The sequence below is a fragment of the Mus caroli genome, unplaced genomic scaffold (assembly GCF_978045245.1).
Source record: "Mus caroli unplaced genomic scaffold, Mus_caroli_1 scaffold_19, whole genome shotgun sequence".
Classification (NCBI taxonomy): Eukaryota; Metazoa; Chordata; class Mammalia; order Rodentia; family Muridae; genus Mus; species Mus caroli.
In genome coordinates this window covers 65,858,418-65,876,519 of record NW_028227274.1, presented here as the reverse complement: position 1 = coordinate 65,876,519, position 18,102 = coordinate 65,858,418, and the positions used below count along the sequence as shown (strand labels likewise).

At 42.8% G+C, this 18,102-nt stretch overlaps 1 protein-coding gene across 5 annotated transcripts in view; it reads left to right on the top strand.

Annotated features, from left to right (window-relative positions):
• Nucleotides 1-18,102, top strand: part of Spire1 (spire type actin nucleation factor 1) — a 125,915-nt gene that overhangs the window by 43,254 nt on the left and 64,559 nt on the right. For all 5 annotated transcript variants that reach the window (XM_085833750.1, XM_085833749.1, XM_085833748.1 and 2 more), the window contains exon 3: nt 17,015-17,248. In XM_085833750.1, coding sequence (XP_085689876.1) covers nt 17,015-17,248 — 234 coding nt within the window. The remainder of the gene's footprint in view (nt 1-17,014; nt 17,249-18,102) is intronic.

The following is an 18,102-nucleotide window of genomic DNA, read 5'->3' as shown; positions in this document are numbered from 1 at the left end:
TCTTGCATGTGGAGCCCTATGCTGATTTCAAAGCACATGGTAACCTGGCTTTTAGACTAGAAAGAGTCTTGGGAGTGTAGAATGTGACATTGTTGGATCTGTGTTATAAATTCACTCTCAGTCTACACGTCCATAACACACCTTAGAGAGTCAGACTAATTCATGTCACTTATAATTTTCTTATTCTCAGCTTGCTTTGTCATTTCCTGGTAAGACTGTAGCAGCAGACACTGTACTGATAAGGTTTTTTTTTTGGAAAGAATTTTCTCACTAGGTACTCCTGTGAGTAAGGGCATTATTCTTGTTCGTGTAGGCTCACAATGCAGTCCTACCAAGGAAGCCTAAGGTGACCTGACAGCCTGGCTTGACAACTGTGGTTCTTGGGCAAGGAATGAGTATGGAGATAAAAAGGTCAATAAACTACTTTCTTTGAGGGATGGATAAGTTCTCTGCTAGAGTTTACTGTTATAGAGTTATGGTGACAGAGTGAGTGTCAGGTGTAATTATGTACTTTAATGAAACTAATACAGCAATATACAGTATAGAAACAGCTCTTCTCCTGAAGTAATGCTAAATGACTTGTATTTAGGCCTTTATATTTGTTGTATGTTTTCTTTTTATGTGAATTTTTTTATGCTGGCTGATTTGTAATTTTTCTTCCTTGATCGTATTATACAGACTTATCTTACTGTGTTTAATATGCAGTATACCATCTTTTTAATTTATTGATTCTTTGTTTCACATCATGTACCCCAGTCCCACTCATCTCCCTGTTCCTCATATCCACCCTTTGCTCTTGCAACAAAATAAAAAACACAAATAAGCAACAAACAAAAAAGCATAGAAAACATCACGTCATGGAAGTATGTTGCAGTGTGTCCCACAGTATACCTCTCTGTCCACACATCTTCACTTGCAAATGTTCATTGCAGTGAGTCACTGGTCTGGATAATATCTCCGGCTTCTGTGACACCATCAATATTAGATTCTCACCGGGCCTCCTCCGGGTTATCTTGTTGCCCTGTGTAATGGAGATCTTGCAACTTTGGATTAACCGGAGTGGGCCAGCTCAGAGCCCTGGATCTGGGCCCCGGCAGTGGCTGAGCTGCTCAGTGTTCCAGCAGGGCGAGCTCTCCAGCAGTGCTGACTGGGCCACCCAATGCTGCCATCAGCAGGCAGTACGGTCAGCTCTCTCTCATGCCCTTGGGGTCTGCTCGCACCCACACCTCCAGGGCCAGCTCCACTGTGCTGTTCAGTGAAGATACAGGCTCCATTCTCCCATATGTTGCAGCCTGTGAGGAGCTGAACCAGCTCTCCTGCTCTCACATCCATGGGGCTGGCTCACCTGTGCCTTCACCTTCTGGGCCAGTGTTAACCAGGCAAGTTGCAGGGGCTGCTCTCCTGAGTGCTACAGCCAGTGAGGGGATGAGGCCAGTTCTCCTACTCTCATGCCCTTAGGACCAGCTCTCCCACTGTCAGGGGAAGGCGGGACAGGGGCTCATCACACCCATTCCACCTCACCCATGCCACCTCTCTCTCCAAAGACTAATGGCAGAGGAGTGGCAGGGCCAGCTCTCCTACACTCTCACCCTCAGGGCTGGCTCACCTGTGCCCTCACCACCAGACTGTACTGCTCTGCTGTCCAGGTGAGGGGAGGGGGTGTTAATTAACCTTCCCAAGCCCCATGACCCCATGACCCTGGATTACTTGAGCCAAGGTATGAACCCAAGTAGCTAACTTAAGAGGCTGTCCTGTCAATCAGAACAAGTCTTCTAGCCTTCTCTCTCTCTCTCTCTCTCTCTCTTTCTTTCTTTCTTCCATTTTGTGGATTTTACATATGTAGAAAGAATTCTTTGAATAGTGAATTTGAATATTGCCAGTACTGGTAGCTCTCTGCGTTATAGGGCTCATAGCTGTCTCCTACTCTTCCCCTCTGTGTTTGTTTTGTATGCATTTTTTTTCCAGAGACAGGGTTTCTCTGTGTAGCCCTGGCTGTCCTGGAACTCACTCTGTAGTCCAGGCTGGCCTTGAACTCAGAAATCCACCTGCCTCTGCCTCCTAAGTGCTGGGATTAAAGGCGTGCACCACCATTGCCCGGCCTTACGCATATTCTTAAAGAGCGAAATGTTTTAGATTTCCATATTTCAAGTGTGTGCATGTGTATTTCTTTTGGCTTTCTTTTGATCATTATATTTAAATGCTCCTTAAAAAATTCTTCCTCCACCCTCCCTTCCCCCTACCTTCTCTGTCTGTCTCTCTCCTTCTCTCTCTCTCCCCCACCCCCCACCCCCTCTCTGTATGAAGCCCATCCAGGCTAGATGGCCAGAGATTGTCAGGGATCTGTCTATGGCTCTCATTTCTTCCCCAAAGCTAGATTGGTTTTGTTGCTGTTTGTTTGCTTTGGCCTTATTTAAAATTTTTTATTACTTCCTCTTGGCTAAGATCAAGTGAATATCTGTTCTCAAAAATGCAAATATGCCAGAAAGAAAAGTTAAATAGCAAGTGAAATTTTGATTTAGTTATTTTTATATGTAATATCCTATTTATTTATTTTTATATGTAACATCCTTTACTATCAAGAGAATGCAAATTAAGACGACTTTGAGATTCCATCTTACTATCATGAAGAAAACAAAAGACAATAAATGCTAACAAGGCTTGCGGAAGGAGGACCTTGCCTTATTCACTGTGGTGGGGGTGTAACTTAACGTAACAACTGGAAATCAGTGTGGAACTTCAAAACTAGAACTACCATGTGACACAGCTGTACCAGTCCTGGACATGTACCCAGAACTCTAAATTCTACTAGAGACATACATCTGTCTTTATTACTGCATCGTTTGTGTAGGGAAATGGAGCCAGCTTAGCTGTTCATATACAGAATGAAGGTGTGGGGTGTGTACACACACACATACACACACACACACACACACACACAAAGGGATTTTAACTGTTAGCTCTTAAGAAAAATTAACGTGGAATTCACAAGAAAATAGATGTAACTTTCAGTATTTGTGTGTGTGAATGAGGAGGCATGAAAGTGGGTGTGGCTTAGGAAGCTAGACAGGAGACCAGGGGAAGGGAACCAGAGGTGCTGGGAATGGAACAGGGAGGAAAGTGGATGAAGAAAGCAGGCTGTTGGGGCCAGAGAGCAGAAGGGGAAGGGACAGTGATGGGGAGGAATTTGGGAGAGAGGTAACAAAATTTTATTTAAAAAAACTCAATAATGAAACCTAACCCCAGCCTGGTGATCCTTTTCAAGGTATGGGGTTTTTTTGTTGTTAATACAGTCTTTCTCCTGGTTTGTTTTTTCCTAGTGTGGCAGCTCTGTCCTTTTACACCGTGTTGTACAGTGTTTGTAGTGACTAGTGTGTTGTAAACTTAACTTGAAAAACATTCCCGCTTGAGAATTTGCCTCTGGGCGTGTTTCACCTGATTTAACTTACTATGCTGTCTGATGTACATGGACTAACTTCTGTCTTTGTATCATTTGCCCTGTTTTGGTCTTAGTACTTCCTCCCATCCCACAAAGCACACTTTGCTGTCAAGCATGTGTTTCTGCATAGAGAGGTGCTGATGTAGAAAGGCTTTGGGCTCTGCTCTCTCCAGTTGGTCAAAGTCCCTTTCTTCTCATCTTACCCATGAAAGCAGGGTCGAGACAAAAGTCCTTCAGAGAATGAGTATCAGACATCTCTACTCAGTGTTGAAAATTATAAAGCAAAACATTGATTGCTGGGTAACCTAGTTAATGTAATTAATGTTGAGTCATAGTTTCTTATCAAACACATACAATTTTGCTTTTTAAAAAAATTAAAGTTGAGAGATAAGTGGGCTTCACCATTTGGGTAACGTTAGCATTCCTTCTAGGATCCACCCAAGGTAGATTCCTTCTAGGATCTACCTGACACTAGCCAGGTAGGCCTGGCTGCTATACAAGGGGCTGTTTGGCCCCTCCTCACTCTTCTCTGCCCCTAACCCCTTTTTCCTCTCCTTCTCTCCCCTTCCCCTTACCCCACTCCATGTGTTCCTGGCCAGCCTCTCCTCTTCCCTCCCTCCCTCTCTGTCTCTGTTTCTGCCTCCCCCCTCCCCCACCGTCTCCCTCTGCCTTTCCCTGTCTTTATTCCCTTCCCAACTCCCCTTCCCATACCCTAAATAAACTCTATTCTATACTACATCCATCATATGGCTGGTACCTTGGGGGGAAGGGATGCCTGCCTCAGTGTGGGCCCACAGAGGCACCCCTCCCACCTCACCATACCGCCCTATCAAACATATCCTGGTTCTTTTTTATAGAACACAGCAGGTAACATAAAGCAAGGTTTATATTTACTTTTGTTTATTTTTTTCTCTTCAAATGTTCTTTAAGCTTTCCTATACCATTTTCATGTGATCTAGAAAAGACAATTTTATTAAACACGCCTTTTTGCCTGCTCATACACAATATTAGTAATTGGCGAAGCCAGGGGTCATCAGAGCACAGAAATGAGTGATTGGACTAGAGATCTAGTCTCCACTTCCCAGTAGACCAAGTTCTCATGGTCTTGAAGTTGACTTGAGTTCTCTGGTGCTCTGCTATGTTGTATCTTGGTGGCTTGAGTTGAGCAACCTGTGCAACTGGGAATGGGGTTTTCCTGGAAAGCATGCGATTCCTGTAGAGTTGTAGACAGTTGTTAGGGAAACCTGTGATTGAAAAGGTAGTTTATTGACTCCTTGTGCTCTCAATCTTGACTGTTGGGAACACTGGCTAGTCTCATAGTGAATTTTTTCAATAGCTACATTTAAAAGTGGAGGGTGTTGGGCTGGAGAGATGGCTTAGCGGTTAGGAGCGCTGACTCCTCTTCCTAAGGTCCTGAGTTCAAATCCCACAACCACGTGGTGGTTCACAACCATCCATAATGAGATCTGACACCCTTTTCTGTTACGTCTGAAGACAGCTACAGTGTGCTTAGATATAATAATAAATAAATCTTTTTTAAAAGGTGGAGGATGTTTCATATTTAATCAGCATAAAGTAAAAAGTAATAAACAGGCTTTTTATTTGAACATCTTTATCTTTTAGTCGTGGTCAGTATTTAACCTTTTAGTGCCTTGGCTTTCAACATGGAGGTTATGATTTTGTGCTGTGTAGAACCTTAATTGATGCTTACTAATCGTGTGCTGTAAGCATGAGATGAAAGTCTCTTCAGTTCAGAGTTCATAGTAACATTGCAAATAAAGGGCTGAACTCTCTGGGGACACAGCTGGCCTTAGTTCACTGGCTTACGAATCATAAGTTCGCTGGCTTACGTATCCTGAGTGTTTTCTGCTCTTTTGATAAGATGGGTCATGTTTGTTCTTGTAAAGGGATTCTCAATTCCACCCTCTGGAGTTCTTAAGCGCTTTTTTTTTTCATTCAGCAAAGAATTTACTTAGTAGTTTGGTGGGCATTTATAGAGACTCTGCCTTGTGTACAATACTGTGCTAGGAGCATGATCTGGACCCCGAGCTGGGGTTAGGGAAGGTTGTGATTCCCCCAACATGGTGCTGGGAACCAAAGTCCATCCCCTAGAAGAACAGCAGGCATTTTAAGCACTGAGCCAGCCTGGCAGGCCCAAGGATTTGAATAACTATTGGTACTCACTTCTCAGTAGTTGGCTTTGGGCAGTTAAAAATCTTTGTGTTTTTATAGATGCTCTAGTCATAGATATTTCACATGAATAGCGTGACTTCTTCTTCCACTTAGCTTTATCCTTTGCAGGGTCTGTGATGGAGCACCTGTGTGTCAGTGGTATTTTGGTTTTTTTATGGCCCTCTAATACTATTTTATATGGATATACCAAAGTGTGTTTATACACTACAGTTGATGGATTTCTTCTTTTACAGAGGTTTATAACCATTTTTATGTTTTTGTAGTGCTTAAAAAAATATGCTCTATAAAGAAGTTTGAATACTGGGGGTATAGCTCAGTGATATTTGCTTAGAGTTTGTGAGGCCCAAGCAACTTAACTGTTTCAAGCATCCACCCAGTAGTGTTAAATCCATTTATAGTGATCCACATCTGTCATTACTGTCTGTTTCCAAAATTGTTACATAAATTCTGTACCCAGCTAACCCTTTCCCTACTAGTCTTAAAAAATGATTTTCATCTCTATAAATTTCCTTATCCTAGATGTTTCCTGTGAGTGGAATCCTATGTTTTGTGTGACTTCTTTTATTTAGCATATTATATTAGTTTGCTTTCTATTTCTACTAAAAACACAGTGACCAAAAACCAACTTGGTTTATTTCCTCTTAGAGCTTACAGGCTATCATGAAGGGAAGTCAGGACAGCAACTCAGGCAGAAGTCTAGAGGGAGGAACTGAAGCAGAGACCATGAAAGAGTGTTGCTTGTTGGTTTGCTCCTCATGGTTTGCTCAGCATCTTTCTTAAACACCCCCAAAACACCTGCTTACAGTGGACGGGGCCCTCTCACATCAATCATTCATCAAGAAAATGCCCCACAGCTTGCCTACAGTACAATCTGATAAAGGCAAATCACTCAATTAAGGTTTCCTCTTCCCAGATGACTCTAGCTTGTATCAAGTTGACAAAAAAAACTAACCAGTACACATGTTTTTAAGGCTCATCCATGATATGGTATGGTTCAGAATTTCATTGCAATAAGGGCTTAATGATTCTTTATTTTATGTATATAGATAGATATAGTTTCAATCTTTTAGTTTATGAAAGTGGCTCATATAGCAGTCTGGCCTTGAACTCACTGTGTAACTAAGGATGGCCTTGAATCCTGATCTTTGCTTCCGTGTCCCAAGTGCTGGGATGACAGGCATGTGCCGCCATGTCTTGGCTCGCGCTTATTTAAGCAGACTTCATTACTACTGGGTAATGGCTATGTATAAACCCTTTCCTTCTTAGTGGTGGCAAGTGCCTCGCTCTCCTCAGCACTGTTCACATTGGATTGTCATTGATTTGCTTCTGCTCTCAGTAACCTTAAAACCTGTTTTTTTCACCTGAAGAGAGAACCAGTTCCAAAATTGAGTGTTTCTTAGGGAGGCCCGGCAGTTTCCCACGACAGTTAGGTTGCCAGTATAGGCGTTCTTTACAGTATAACTCATTTTAACAGGGATTGCAGGTGTGTGCTGCTACTTTTAACCTTTCTGTGAGTTCTGGGGGTCAAAGTCAGAGCCTCATGCTTGCAACCACTCTACCTACCAGGCCATCTTCCCAGCCGGTGTGAGTTCTTGTTTGTAGACAGGGTCTCTCTATGTAGCCCTGGCTGTTCCAGAACTTGCTATGTAGACCAGACTGGCCTTGAACTCACAGAGGGGTACCTGCCTCTGCCGTTGTCTCCCGCATCTTAGAATTAAAGGCATGTCCTGCCATGCCTGGTCTATATGAGTCTTTTTATAGACATACATGGTTACTGCTCTTGGGTAAGTGACTTGGTTGGGGTTTTGTCAACTTAACACAAGTTACCATTATCTGTAGAGAGGAGCCTTAATTGAGATATTGTCTCATCCAGAAAAACTTCTCATCTATTGCCTGTAGTACAGTGTGTGGTAATCAATTGATAATTGCTATCGAAGGATCCAGCCTACTGTGGGTGGTGCCACCCCTGGGCCTGTGGTTCTAGATAGTGTTAATAAAGCACCCTGAGGAAGCCATAAGGAGCTATAGCTAAGCCAATAATAGTGTTCCTTCATGGCTTCTGCTTTAGCTCTGCCTCCAGATCCCTATCTTGAGGTTCTACCCTGACTTCCTCAATGACACACTGTGCTATGGAAGTGTCAGTAAAATAAACCCTTTCCTCCCCAACTTGCCTTTGAAAATGGTGGTTTTATCACAGTAATAGAAACCCTAAGACATAAATAACTAGAAATGTAATTGGTAACTAAATACATTTGACTTTTAAAGGAAATGTTAGACATTTACACTATAGTTGTAGTCATATTCTTTTCTGTTCCTATCAGCAAATATGAAAGTTCCCCCACCCTTCCCAGTCCTTAGGTTTAAAGGCTCAGTGGAGGGGGGATTTGTCAGACAAGGTGCTGGGGCGGGGCCTGCTTAGCAGAGGGCATTGTGAGTCAGAAAGGAAGGTAGAACACAGAAAGCACTTGATTGGTGCACACTGGAGAGTGACAGCCCTGGGTCCCTTTGTAGATGGCTTTGAATGACATGTGAATGAATATATGATATGTTGACCTAGAAAGTCCTCTAATGTTGGCCAAGGAGTAACTACCATGCATGTGCAAATAGACCTTATCACTTAACAAAGGCAACTGAGCCAGCGCTTGAATTACAAGCTCTGAGTTCAATGCCCCCAGCACTGCAAAACCAAATCCACACAAAGGAAGCAGACCAGCTTCAGGGAAAGTGTTTTTGAGGGAAATCACTAAGCTGTTTGGGGGGTATAATTGGTCTGATCATTTCAGTAATCCTGACTTTCCTCATCATCAGCCTTTTCTTCTCTACGTTGCTTATCACTGTTTGCACACATATAATAACTTTTCTTTAAACACCATTCACCTCTGCCTAGCCCATAGCCAGCTGCATCTATATATTGTTCCTCCTGATAAAACTTTCTGAGACTGCTACAGTGCACAGTGCTGCGCATACATGAGGACTGCCCTCGCTGAAGTCCCATGGCTGCCCCCTCTCTGAGGAGTGGGTGGGTTCTGTGCTTGCCTTCCTTTCCCCATATTCAGTACACACGACTGTTTTCCTTCAAGTATTTTCTCTCTCTGATTTTGTGACGTGTCTTTATTTCATCTCCCCATTCCTACCCCAGGACTGTCATTCCTTTGTGGTCTAGACCTGGGCTTTTTAGCCTCTAGTTGATGGTTCCTAGTAGTTAGTTCCTTTCCTGTCTGTTTTCTCCTACACTGTTTCATAAGACTCATTGACTAAGTATGTGCCAAGAAATCCCTTCTATCTAGGCCACATAGCTGCCTATTTCTAGGACTGTATTCCCCAAACATGTCTTAACTCACCAAAATGCTACCAGTCTCTACTAGCACAAGCTAAAAAATAGGACTCACTTGGACTTTCTCCTACATTTAATACACTGAAAAGTCCTATTGTTGCTTCCTCCATACACTTCTCTTTGACCCACCATTCTTACCCTCTCTCCTCCCCTCTTAATGCCTCAGTTGTCTTGACAGTTGGCTTAAGCATCTGCCAGGGTGACGTCAGCCTCCATTCCTAGCTCAGTACTGGTGGTTGCTGTCTGCTTCCCATCTCAGAAGGCTTATGAGAGTCGATAGTTTTGGATCCTCATCTGGTAACTCCCTGAGAGCTCAGAGGCTCCAGCATGGGTGTCTGGTCCTGTTTTTACAGTGATTCCTAGAGTCTTAGAAGGCATCCAGACTGGTGCTTTCATTGGGAGATTTACCACATGATTCCTCCAGCAGTTTTATTTTGTGGCTAGTTGAGATCATTCTAATTGCATGATTCCATAGTTATCTTTTAGGAATGTTTAAAATCCTTGCTATCTCAGGTGTAGACTAGGAGCCTGAGAATCAGACACTCAGAGACTCACTGATTTCTCTGCACAGTGTGCAAGCGTGGGAACCCGACTTTGGTCCCAGCACCCAGATGTAGCTCAGCATTGGTCCCAGCACCCAGATGCAGCTCAGCATATTCCAGTGCTAGATGAGAAGCAGAGACACAAGGACCCATGGGTCAGTCATTCTAGCTGAGGTTCAGTGAAAGTCCCCATCTCAAAAATAAGATGGAGGCCTGTTGAGATGGCTAAGCAAAGGTGAAAGGCTTCCATATAAGCCTGATGACCTGAGGGCTCTATCCTGCAGCCCCTGGGGGAAGGAGAAAACTAAATAAAGCATTCAAAGCATCACATGGTTCTTTCATAGTAAATAAATAAATGAAAGCTCTGCTATATATAGGTTGGCTTCCTGAACTGCTGGTTTCCCAGTGAGAGTGGGGATCAGCAATACCTGCCACTGCGTCTTTGCTAGGAAGACAGCAAACAGGGGACTGGAGAGATGGCTCAGCCGTTAAGAGCACTGGCTGCTTGCTCTTTCAGAGGTCCTGAGTTCAATTCCCAGCAACCACATGGTGGCTCACAACCATCTGTAATGGGATCTGATGCCCTCTTCTGGAGTGTCTGAAGACAGCTACAGTATACTCATATAAATGAAATAAATAAATCTTTAAAAAAATAAATAAAAGAAGACAGCAAACAAACACAAGTGCCATATGGGCTGATTTCTAATTTGTTCTTTGCCATTGTGCCTTTTAAGCTACATTTTCTATATACTTATTCAAGTCAGTAGACTATTCTCTTGTTGTGTTGCAGAATGATTAGATAGAAGAGTCCTCACAGAGTACCCCCCTTCTCCTATAATTCCCCACGTAATTTTGGTACATGGGTATATTGTCATTGATGAAAGTCCATATATATTAGCGTTCACTCTTTGTGTTGTACATTTATGAGGTTCTGACACATATGCAGTGACACGTGTCTCTCATTACTGTGTCCTATAGCTGTACTACTTGATACGGGAACTTTCGTTTCCCTAAAAACTCTTATGTTTTACCTCCTCCCTTCCCCTGCGCCCTGGCAACCATTGTTTATCTCCATTTTCAGAATGTCACATAGTTAGAATGAGACAGTTAGCTGCTTCATCTCGTATAAGTGTTAAGGGCTTACATTTACTTCCAGTTCTTTTGAACTTGAGAGACTGTTTTGATTGCTATGGCTCAGGCCTCACTAAGCTGCCCAGACTTAACTCAGCTCTTTTTACCTGTGGATGACGTCCAGTGTCCTGATGTCACTCATCCACTTACTGACTGAAGGGTGACTTGGTCACTTCCTTGGGCAAGTGTGAATAAAGTTGTAATCAATATTTCATGTCTTGATTTTTTTTTATGTGCACATAAATGTTCAACTTATTTGAATACAATTGCTGGGTTATGTGGTAAGAAAATGTTTACTTTTATAAGAAACTACTGAATCGTGTGAAAGGAAAAGTACCTGCCTAGGACACCTTAAGACCAAATTCTCAGCACAAAGGAGATTTATTTGCCCCAGAGGGTGGAGAGCAGGGAATAAGAGATGAAGCCCTCAGATAGAGGAGAACGGAGAAGGGGAAGGGAACAAGAAAGAGGGGTAGGGATGTTTGTTCAGGAGTTGGACAAAGGACTGCCTCTGGTTAGAAAGGAGATAGGTGTGGCCTATAGGAAAATAGTGGTTTATAAAGGTAAAGGGGGAAGTGCCGTGTTAGGATGAGATGTTTAATTTTATTTTATTTTATTTTTTTTTTGTTTTTTTTGTTTTTTTTAAATATTTATTTATTTATTATATGTAAGTACACTGTAGCTGTCTTCAGACACCCCAAGAGGGGGGCATCAGATCTCATTACGGATGGTTGTGAGCCACCATGTGGTTGCTGGGATTTGAACTCATGACCTTCAGAAGAGCAATCGGCACTCTTAACCGCTGAGCCATCTCTCCAGCCCCCGATGTTTAATTTTAATTAAGCATGTTAATTAGTGGAGCCAAAGGGACTTTTGATTGTTGGATTTCAGTAGAGGAGGACAAGTCCTGCCACAGCCATGTTTGCTAGCCTGGGCCAGCATCCCTTCACCATGGGCATGCTTGTTAAGCATTCCCAGCATCAATGAATAGAGTTCCTCTCGGTCACAGCTGGTGAGCTGGCATGTACTTGTAGCCTCGGCCACTTCCAAGACTAAGGAAGAAGGATGCCTTGAGACCAGCTAGAGCATCATAGTAAAACCCTGTCTCATAAAGAGGAAAAAAGAAAAAAGACACTTCTCATTATTTCACACCTTCTTGGTGCTTGCTGCTGTCAGCTTTTGGACTAGCCTTTCTAGTATAGTGGTACAGTAGTGTCTGGTTTCTACTTGAGTTTGCTTTGAAAATCGTACAGTGGACAGCTTCTTTCTATGTGTCTGTTGCCATCTATGTTACCTGTGATGAGGAATCCACACACATACTCATTTTAGTTTTCTAATCATTGTTTTTAATATTGTGAGGTGGGGGTGCGTATACATAAGTGCTTATGCCTTTGGAGGCAGAGGATCAAGTCCACGTGGAATTGGAGTAAAGGTGGCTGTGAGCCATCTGTGTGGATGCTGGGACTCAAACTCAGGTCCCCTGAAGAACAGTAGCATATGCGCTTAACTAACACTGAGCCATGTCTCCTGCTCCTTACGCTTTTTGGATGTTTCCACACGATTTGGGCGGTGTTCTCCTATACTTAGTTTTAAGTAGTTGTCTATGGGAGCTGCTATGTCCAGAACGTGTCCAAATATCCTTAAATTTTCAGTAGGTTTTCTGGAGATCACCTCTTGTTTTCAAGACGAAGAGTTACATACTCCTGAGGTCCCCTCATTCCCATCTGAGGGAAGTCACCTGGTGTACATGCTGGTCTAATGAAGTCCAGCTGTGTTAGGCCTGCGTCTGTAAGAGGCTGCCTTACATTTACAGTTGCCTGTGACTCAGGCTAAGTCATGACTCAGGCTTAAGTTCTGGAATGTTTAAACGGACCAGATGCTGTTTACTTTCGGGCTAGGAGATCCTCCTGGATGTTTCCGAGCCAATCAGGTTAGACTGCCAGGTGGTCAGTTGGGAGAACAGAGGTTGAAATGATAGGGAATTCTCCCTAGGATCGCAGTGACATATCTAAACTGGAACCGAAAACTATGCCCACATGAGGGAAAAGATATTTATATCTTACTGACTTGTTCATTAGTTCCCTGTCGCTTATAAAGCAATTTGCGCGCATGAAGACAAACTGTAGAGGTTTTGCTGGAGATTGGAGATATATACATAACTAGCCACAGTTTGTGAGCGAGCCACAGAGACTCACACGGCCTGGCTTATTTGTCTCCATTCCTTTAAGTGGGCTGCTTTTAGACAACATACTCGTTGTTAGTTTATTTTAGACTCATATTTGAAGCATACAAACTATTGATGCTCAGAATTATTGCTGATAAAGATGTATAAATGTCTACCACATTTGTTTTCTGTTTTTTTTTTTTTTTTTTTTTTTTTTTATTTATTATAAGTACACTGTAGCTGTCTTCAGACACTCCAGAAGAGGGCGCCAGATCTCGTTACGGATGGTTGTGAGCCACCATGTGGTTGCTGGGATTTGAACTCTGGACCTTCGGAAGAGCAGTCGGTGCTCTTACCCACTGAGCCATCTCACCAGCCCCCTGTTTTCTGGTTTTTTAACCTCTGTTCTTTGCTCCTCTCTTTTGCACTCAGTGGTCTTTCTACCTTTTGTGACTTTTAAAGGAACATTTTATATGATTTTTTTTCCTCATCTTTCTTAGCACATCACTTATTTATTTGGGCTAAACTTTTCTTATTTTCTTTAGTGGCTGCCCTAAAGTCTGCAGTGTGCATTGACAACTAATTCAAGCACAGCTTCTGCTAACACTGACCCTCACTTTGCAGGTCATGCAGATGACCTCTCCTACCTAAAGGGTCCCAGTTCTCCCTCGTGTAATTCGTATTATTGTATTACTTCTAACTTACATTCCGTGTATACGTACATATGTATACACATGCAACACAGGAGATACACATATAAGCACACATAGTGTAGCTTTTATTATTTTAAAATGTCATCTGTTAATAGATGTTTTTACTTGACCTTAATTTTCTTCAGTGGTTTTCTTTTCATAGAGATCTGAGTTTCTGACTTATTCTATCTCTTTCTAAAGCAGTATCCCCCAGTCCCCAAGCTAGTGATGGTGCCTAGGACATTTATTAAGCAAGTGTTCTGTGTTCTCTCTCCCTTCTGAAGGGATAACCTTAGAGTACAAGTCTAGGTTGGTGATGCTTCCGTCTCTTACTGGTTGAGTGTTTTCTGTGGGTACAAAACCAACCGACCAAACAAGACAAAAGCATACATATAGCCCACAGTGTTCACCTTAAAGAGAATAAGATAGTTTATTCTGGAGCCATCTTGAATGACCATGGCACAGGAGCCAGGCAAACTTTCATGAAGGTTTATAGTTTTATAGAACAGTGGTGGGTACATCAGAGAGGCAGGTACTGAAAAATGAGGTAATCTTTTCTATAGGCCTCAAAGGCCATCTGATGACATTCTTAGCTTTTGTGCTGGTGGAAGCCAGTGGGTCTATTAAGTTAATAGATTCCCAGAGGTTTTTTATCTATTATTCATAGGATGTTAGTGCAGACACAGAGGTGTACACAAGGGTGGGCTATCTGGGGAGCAAGTGTTAACCCAAGATAAGGTAACTAGCCTCTGGACCTGTCTGACATGTCGGTCTTCCTTCCCACCGTACTGCAGTTCTGGCCAGTCAGTCACTCTGTAGACACAGTAACTTCCCTGGGGTTCTCCTTCACATTTCTGATGCCCCTCTCCTCCCCTCCTTAGCGTACTTATTAGATGCCTGTTCCTCCCCCCAACACACGCGCCCCCCCCAGCTTCTTTCAGAATGGTTTCTTTTTCTTTGATTTTTCTGTGATTTGAAAATACGTCTCTAAATTCAATTTTTTGTTTGTTTCTATGCTTGTTTGATTTTGCATTTGTCCTGCTTGGTGTTTGCCAAGCAGCCTGGGTCAGAATGTCCTTCCTGCTAAGACGAACTTGTGTCAGATCTAGTTAGCAGTTTCCTCATTCAGAGCTGAGATGACTCCTTTAGTCTCTTGCCCCTCTATCAGCTGCTGCTCCCCTACAGCTTGCCAAGTCCACACTTTCCCGGATATACGAGCTCTAGTGGCCAAAGCTCTGGGGAAATGGGGATGGTGCGTGGCTTGGACTTGTTTTTCGGCTTCTGCTGTCTCCTGAAGCTCGTTTGTCCTTGTTGAGTCTGTTCCCCTTGGCTTACTTCTGGTGCCTGTGCTCCCAGGTTGTCACTGGCCTTGGGTGTGGTTAGCACACGGTTTTCCCATTAAGTGAGTCACTCTGGGAGGATGGTGGAGCAAGATACAGCCTAAGGCTGGTGCGTTCCATGTCCCTGAAGTAGCCAGCACCTGTCACTACTGATTGCTGGCCCTTCTAGGACCCTTCCATTGTCTTCTGACTCCCGAGGCTCTGAGTCCCTTTGTTGGGTGCAATGCATTCTAGACAAGCAATTGGTGTGAGTGGACAGGCCCTGCACTAAATGGCAGTTGCTCCCAGCTCCGACCAGCACGGAGGGCTTCTCAAATCTCCCTCCATGCTCCTTTCCCCACACCATTGTCTCGTTTCTCCACACGTCCTGCAGTCTTGATCCTCCTGTCGTGTGTCACTGATGCTTAGCTTTCTCTCTCTGGGTGACCTTTTCTGTCTTGTCCTGCCCCTCCTCCCTCAGCAGGTCATACAGAGACAGACAGCGTCTAATCTCCCGTCTTACCCAGAAATTGTTTGGGTTTTTTTTTTTTTTTTTTTTGGTTTTTCGAGACAGGGTTTCTCTGTGTAGCCTTGGCTGTCCTGGAACTCACTTTGTAGACCAGGCTGTCCTCGAACTCAGAAATCTGCCTGCCTCTGCCTCCCGAGTGCTGGGATTAAAGGCGTGTGCGCCACCACGCCTGGCTAGAAATTGTTTTTTAAAAATAGTTTCATTACTTCAAAATTAGAGGTTAAGAATTTTAAGTAATATTCATTTTAAATGCTTGTATTCTTCCCTCTGATAGCGTAACTTTTAGATTTTGTGAGTTTGTTAAGTGAATGTTTGAATGCCTTTATGAGATTCGTAAATGATGTCATTGATGCTGTTGTGTTTAACTCACCTTAAAGCTCTGAATAAAAAAGAATACTGTATAGATTATTTTTAAAAATCACATTATTGACTAAAAGTTGATAAAGGAAATGAAGTTTCTTTGTGCAATTTCAAGGTCAGTAACTGAATAAACATTAGTAACAAGTCAGTGTGCGGAAGGAGGAAAAGACAGACAACCATTATCAGAACCTCTTATAACTCAGGTACTATACGGCTTTCATACATACTCAAGTGCATTTAGCATCTTCAAGAACTCATGGAATGGGAATATTACTAGTACCTATTTTATAGAAAAATGACCTAAAATAATTTTTCTGGAGCCAGATGACTAGTGATAAAGGTCAGTGCTTACTAATAAATCTTTGGTGTCATTGACTACTTGTTTTTTAAGGAAAAATGTCTAAGATGAAACGAATATTGCAATAGAATAGGTGTTATATACTAAAATAACCAACCGGGTGAGAGAGGCGGTACTAAGAAATAATACAAGTTCTCCCGTACTGACCACATCTGGAGCAGCTGTCAGGCTGCTGGGTAACCTGACGGCCCACTCTTCACAAGTCAGGCTTAGCATTGCTGATGGAGGTGGGTGTAGGGAGGATCATCTGTGTCCTTCACTGCAAGCTCTGGTTTATATCCTCTGAGAGAGAGGTTTTTCCTGAGAGTGGATTGCAATGAACAGTCTATATACTGGCCTGAAACGATTTGTTGTTACTTCGTCTTAGAACTGAATTTTCAGTTTCAGATACTTTGGGGTATCTATGAAGTTTCTAAAACTCTTTAGCTCTTGCCCACTCATTGGTTGTGTTAGGTGTTGGTTATCTTCCTGTCACTTCAGCCTGGCTGGGCATGGTGCCGTCAGCTGGCTTCTGTATTTCCTGTCTGTGGAGTAGATGGCATCAGCAAGTGACTCTGTACTGAAGACTGAGCTGTGCCTGTCATGGCTCATTGTTCCATGATTTTTGATTTTGACTTCCCATAAGTGGCATAAAGCTTTGTTTTGTTTGGTTTGGTTTTTGGGTTTTCTGTTTTGCAATATAGCAAGTCAGCTTGGTTACTTTTTTAAGCTGCTTGGGAAATACTGATCTTAGCATCTAATATAAATCTAAGAAAGTATGAGAAGGGCTTGTGGGTAGATTATAACAAAATTACACTAAAATTTCTGGTTCCAGTTTTTAATACATGTATTTGTAAAAATTTTTAAATTTTCTCAAATATTAGTTATGTCTGAAATAGTGATCATTTTATATCTTGCAGGTAGCCCTTAGACTCTGTAGTCACTTCCATTTACTACCCTGTTTTTAATGCTCCTAGGTTATTGAATCCCTGGGAATTATTATTTATAAAGCATTGGACTATGGCTTGAAGGAAAACGAAGAAAGGGAGCTGAGCCCTCCTCTAGAGCAGCTCATCGACCAAATGGCCAATACCGTGGAGGCTGACGGGAGCAAGGATGAAGGGTACGAGGCTGCAGATGAAGGCCCGGAAGATGAAGACGGAGAGAAGAGAAGCATCTCAGCCATCCGGTCCTATCAGGACGTCATGAAGGTAAAGCTGCGGCTCACTGAGTGTTTGCCTCTCCGAGTGGCTGGTGACACAGCATTTGATGGTAGCTCCCAGACTTTGTACAGCCTGGCTGTGGCCTTTGCTGGGTCACAGCTCTTGCCCACTCATTGGTTGTGTTAGGTGTTGGTTATCTTCCTGTCACTTCAGCCTGGCTGGGCATGGTGCCGTCAGCTGGCTTCTGTATTTCCTGTCTGTGGAGTAGATGGCATCAGCAAGTGACTCTGTACTGAAGACTGAGCTGTGCCTGTCATGGCTCATTGTTCCATGATTTTTGATTTTGACTTCCCATAAGATCTGTATACAATAAGATTGAATTTTTCTTTTTAGTTCAATTTTGTTTCCTACATGAAAGCTAAATGTATAGAGATAAAAACTGAAGGATTTGACACATTAACCTTGTGATACTGTATTCTGAGTTATTTAGATAGATTCTTTACTAGGTTTTTTCTTTGTTTGTTTGTTTAGGTTTTTTAGGGCTTTGTTTATTTGGTTTTTTAATGTATATCACTTAGTTTTTCATTTTCTTTTCCAGAGACAGAATGTAGAGAAACACCATGAAAACAGTGCTTTTCAGTTGTGCTTTGTGCTATGTACCTGGGTGCCTCTCTGCTTCTCAGGAGAAGCAAGCTTCAGGGCTCCAAAGGGATTACACAGTTCTCTTCCTCCTCCTCCTCCTCCTCCTCCTCCTCTTCTTCCTGTTCTTCTTCCTCTTCCTCCCTCTCCTCCTTCTTTTTGTTTTCCTTTTAAAAGATTTTTTGAGGGAAAGAGAATGAGACACACACACACAGAGGCCAGCAGGACAGCACACACACACACACACACACACACAGAGAGAG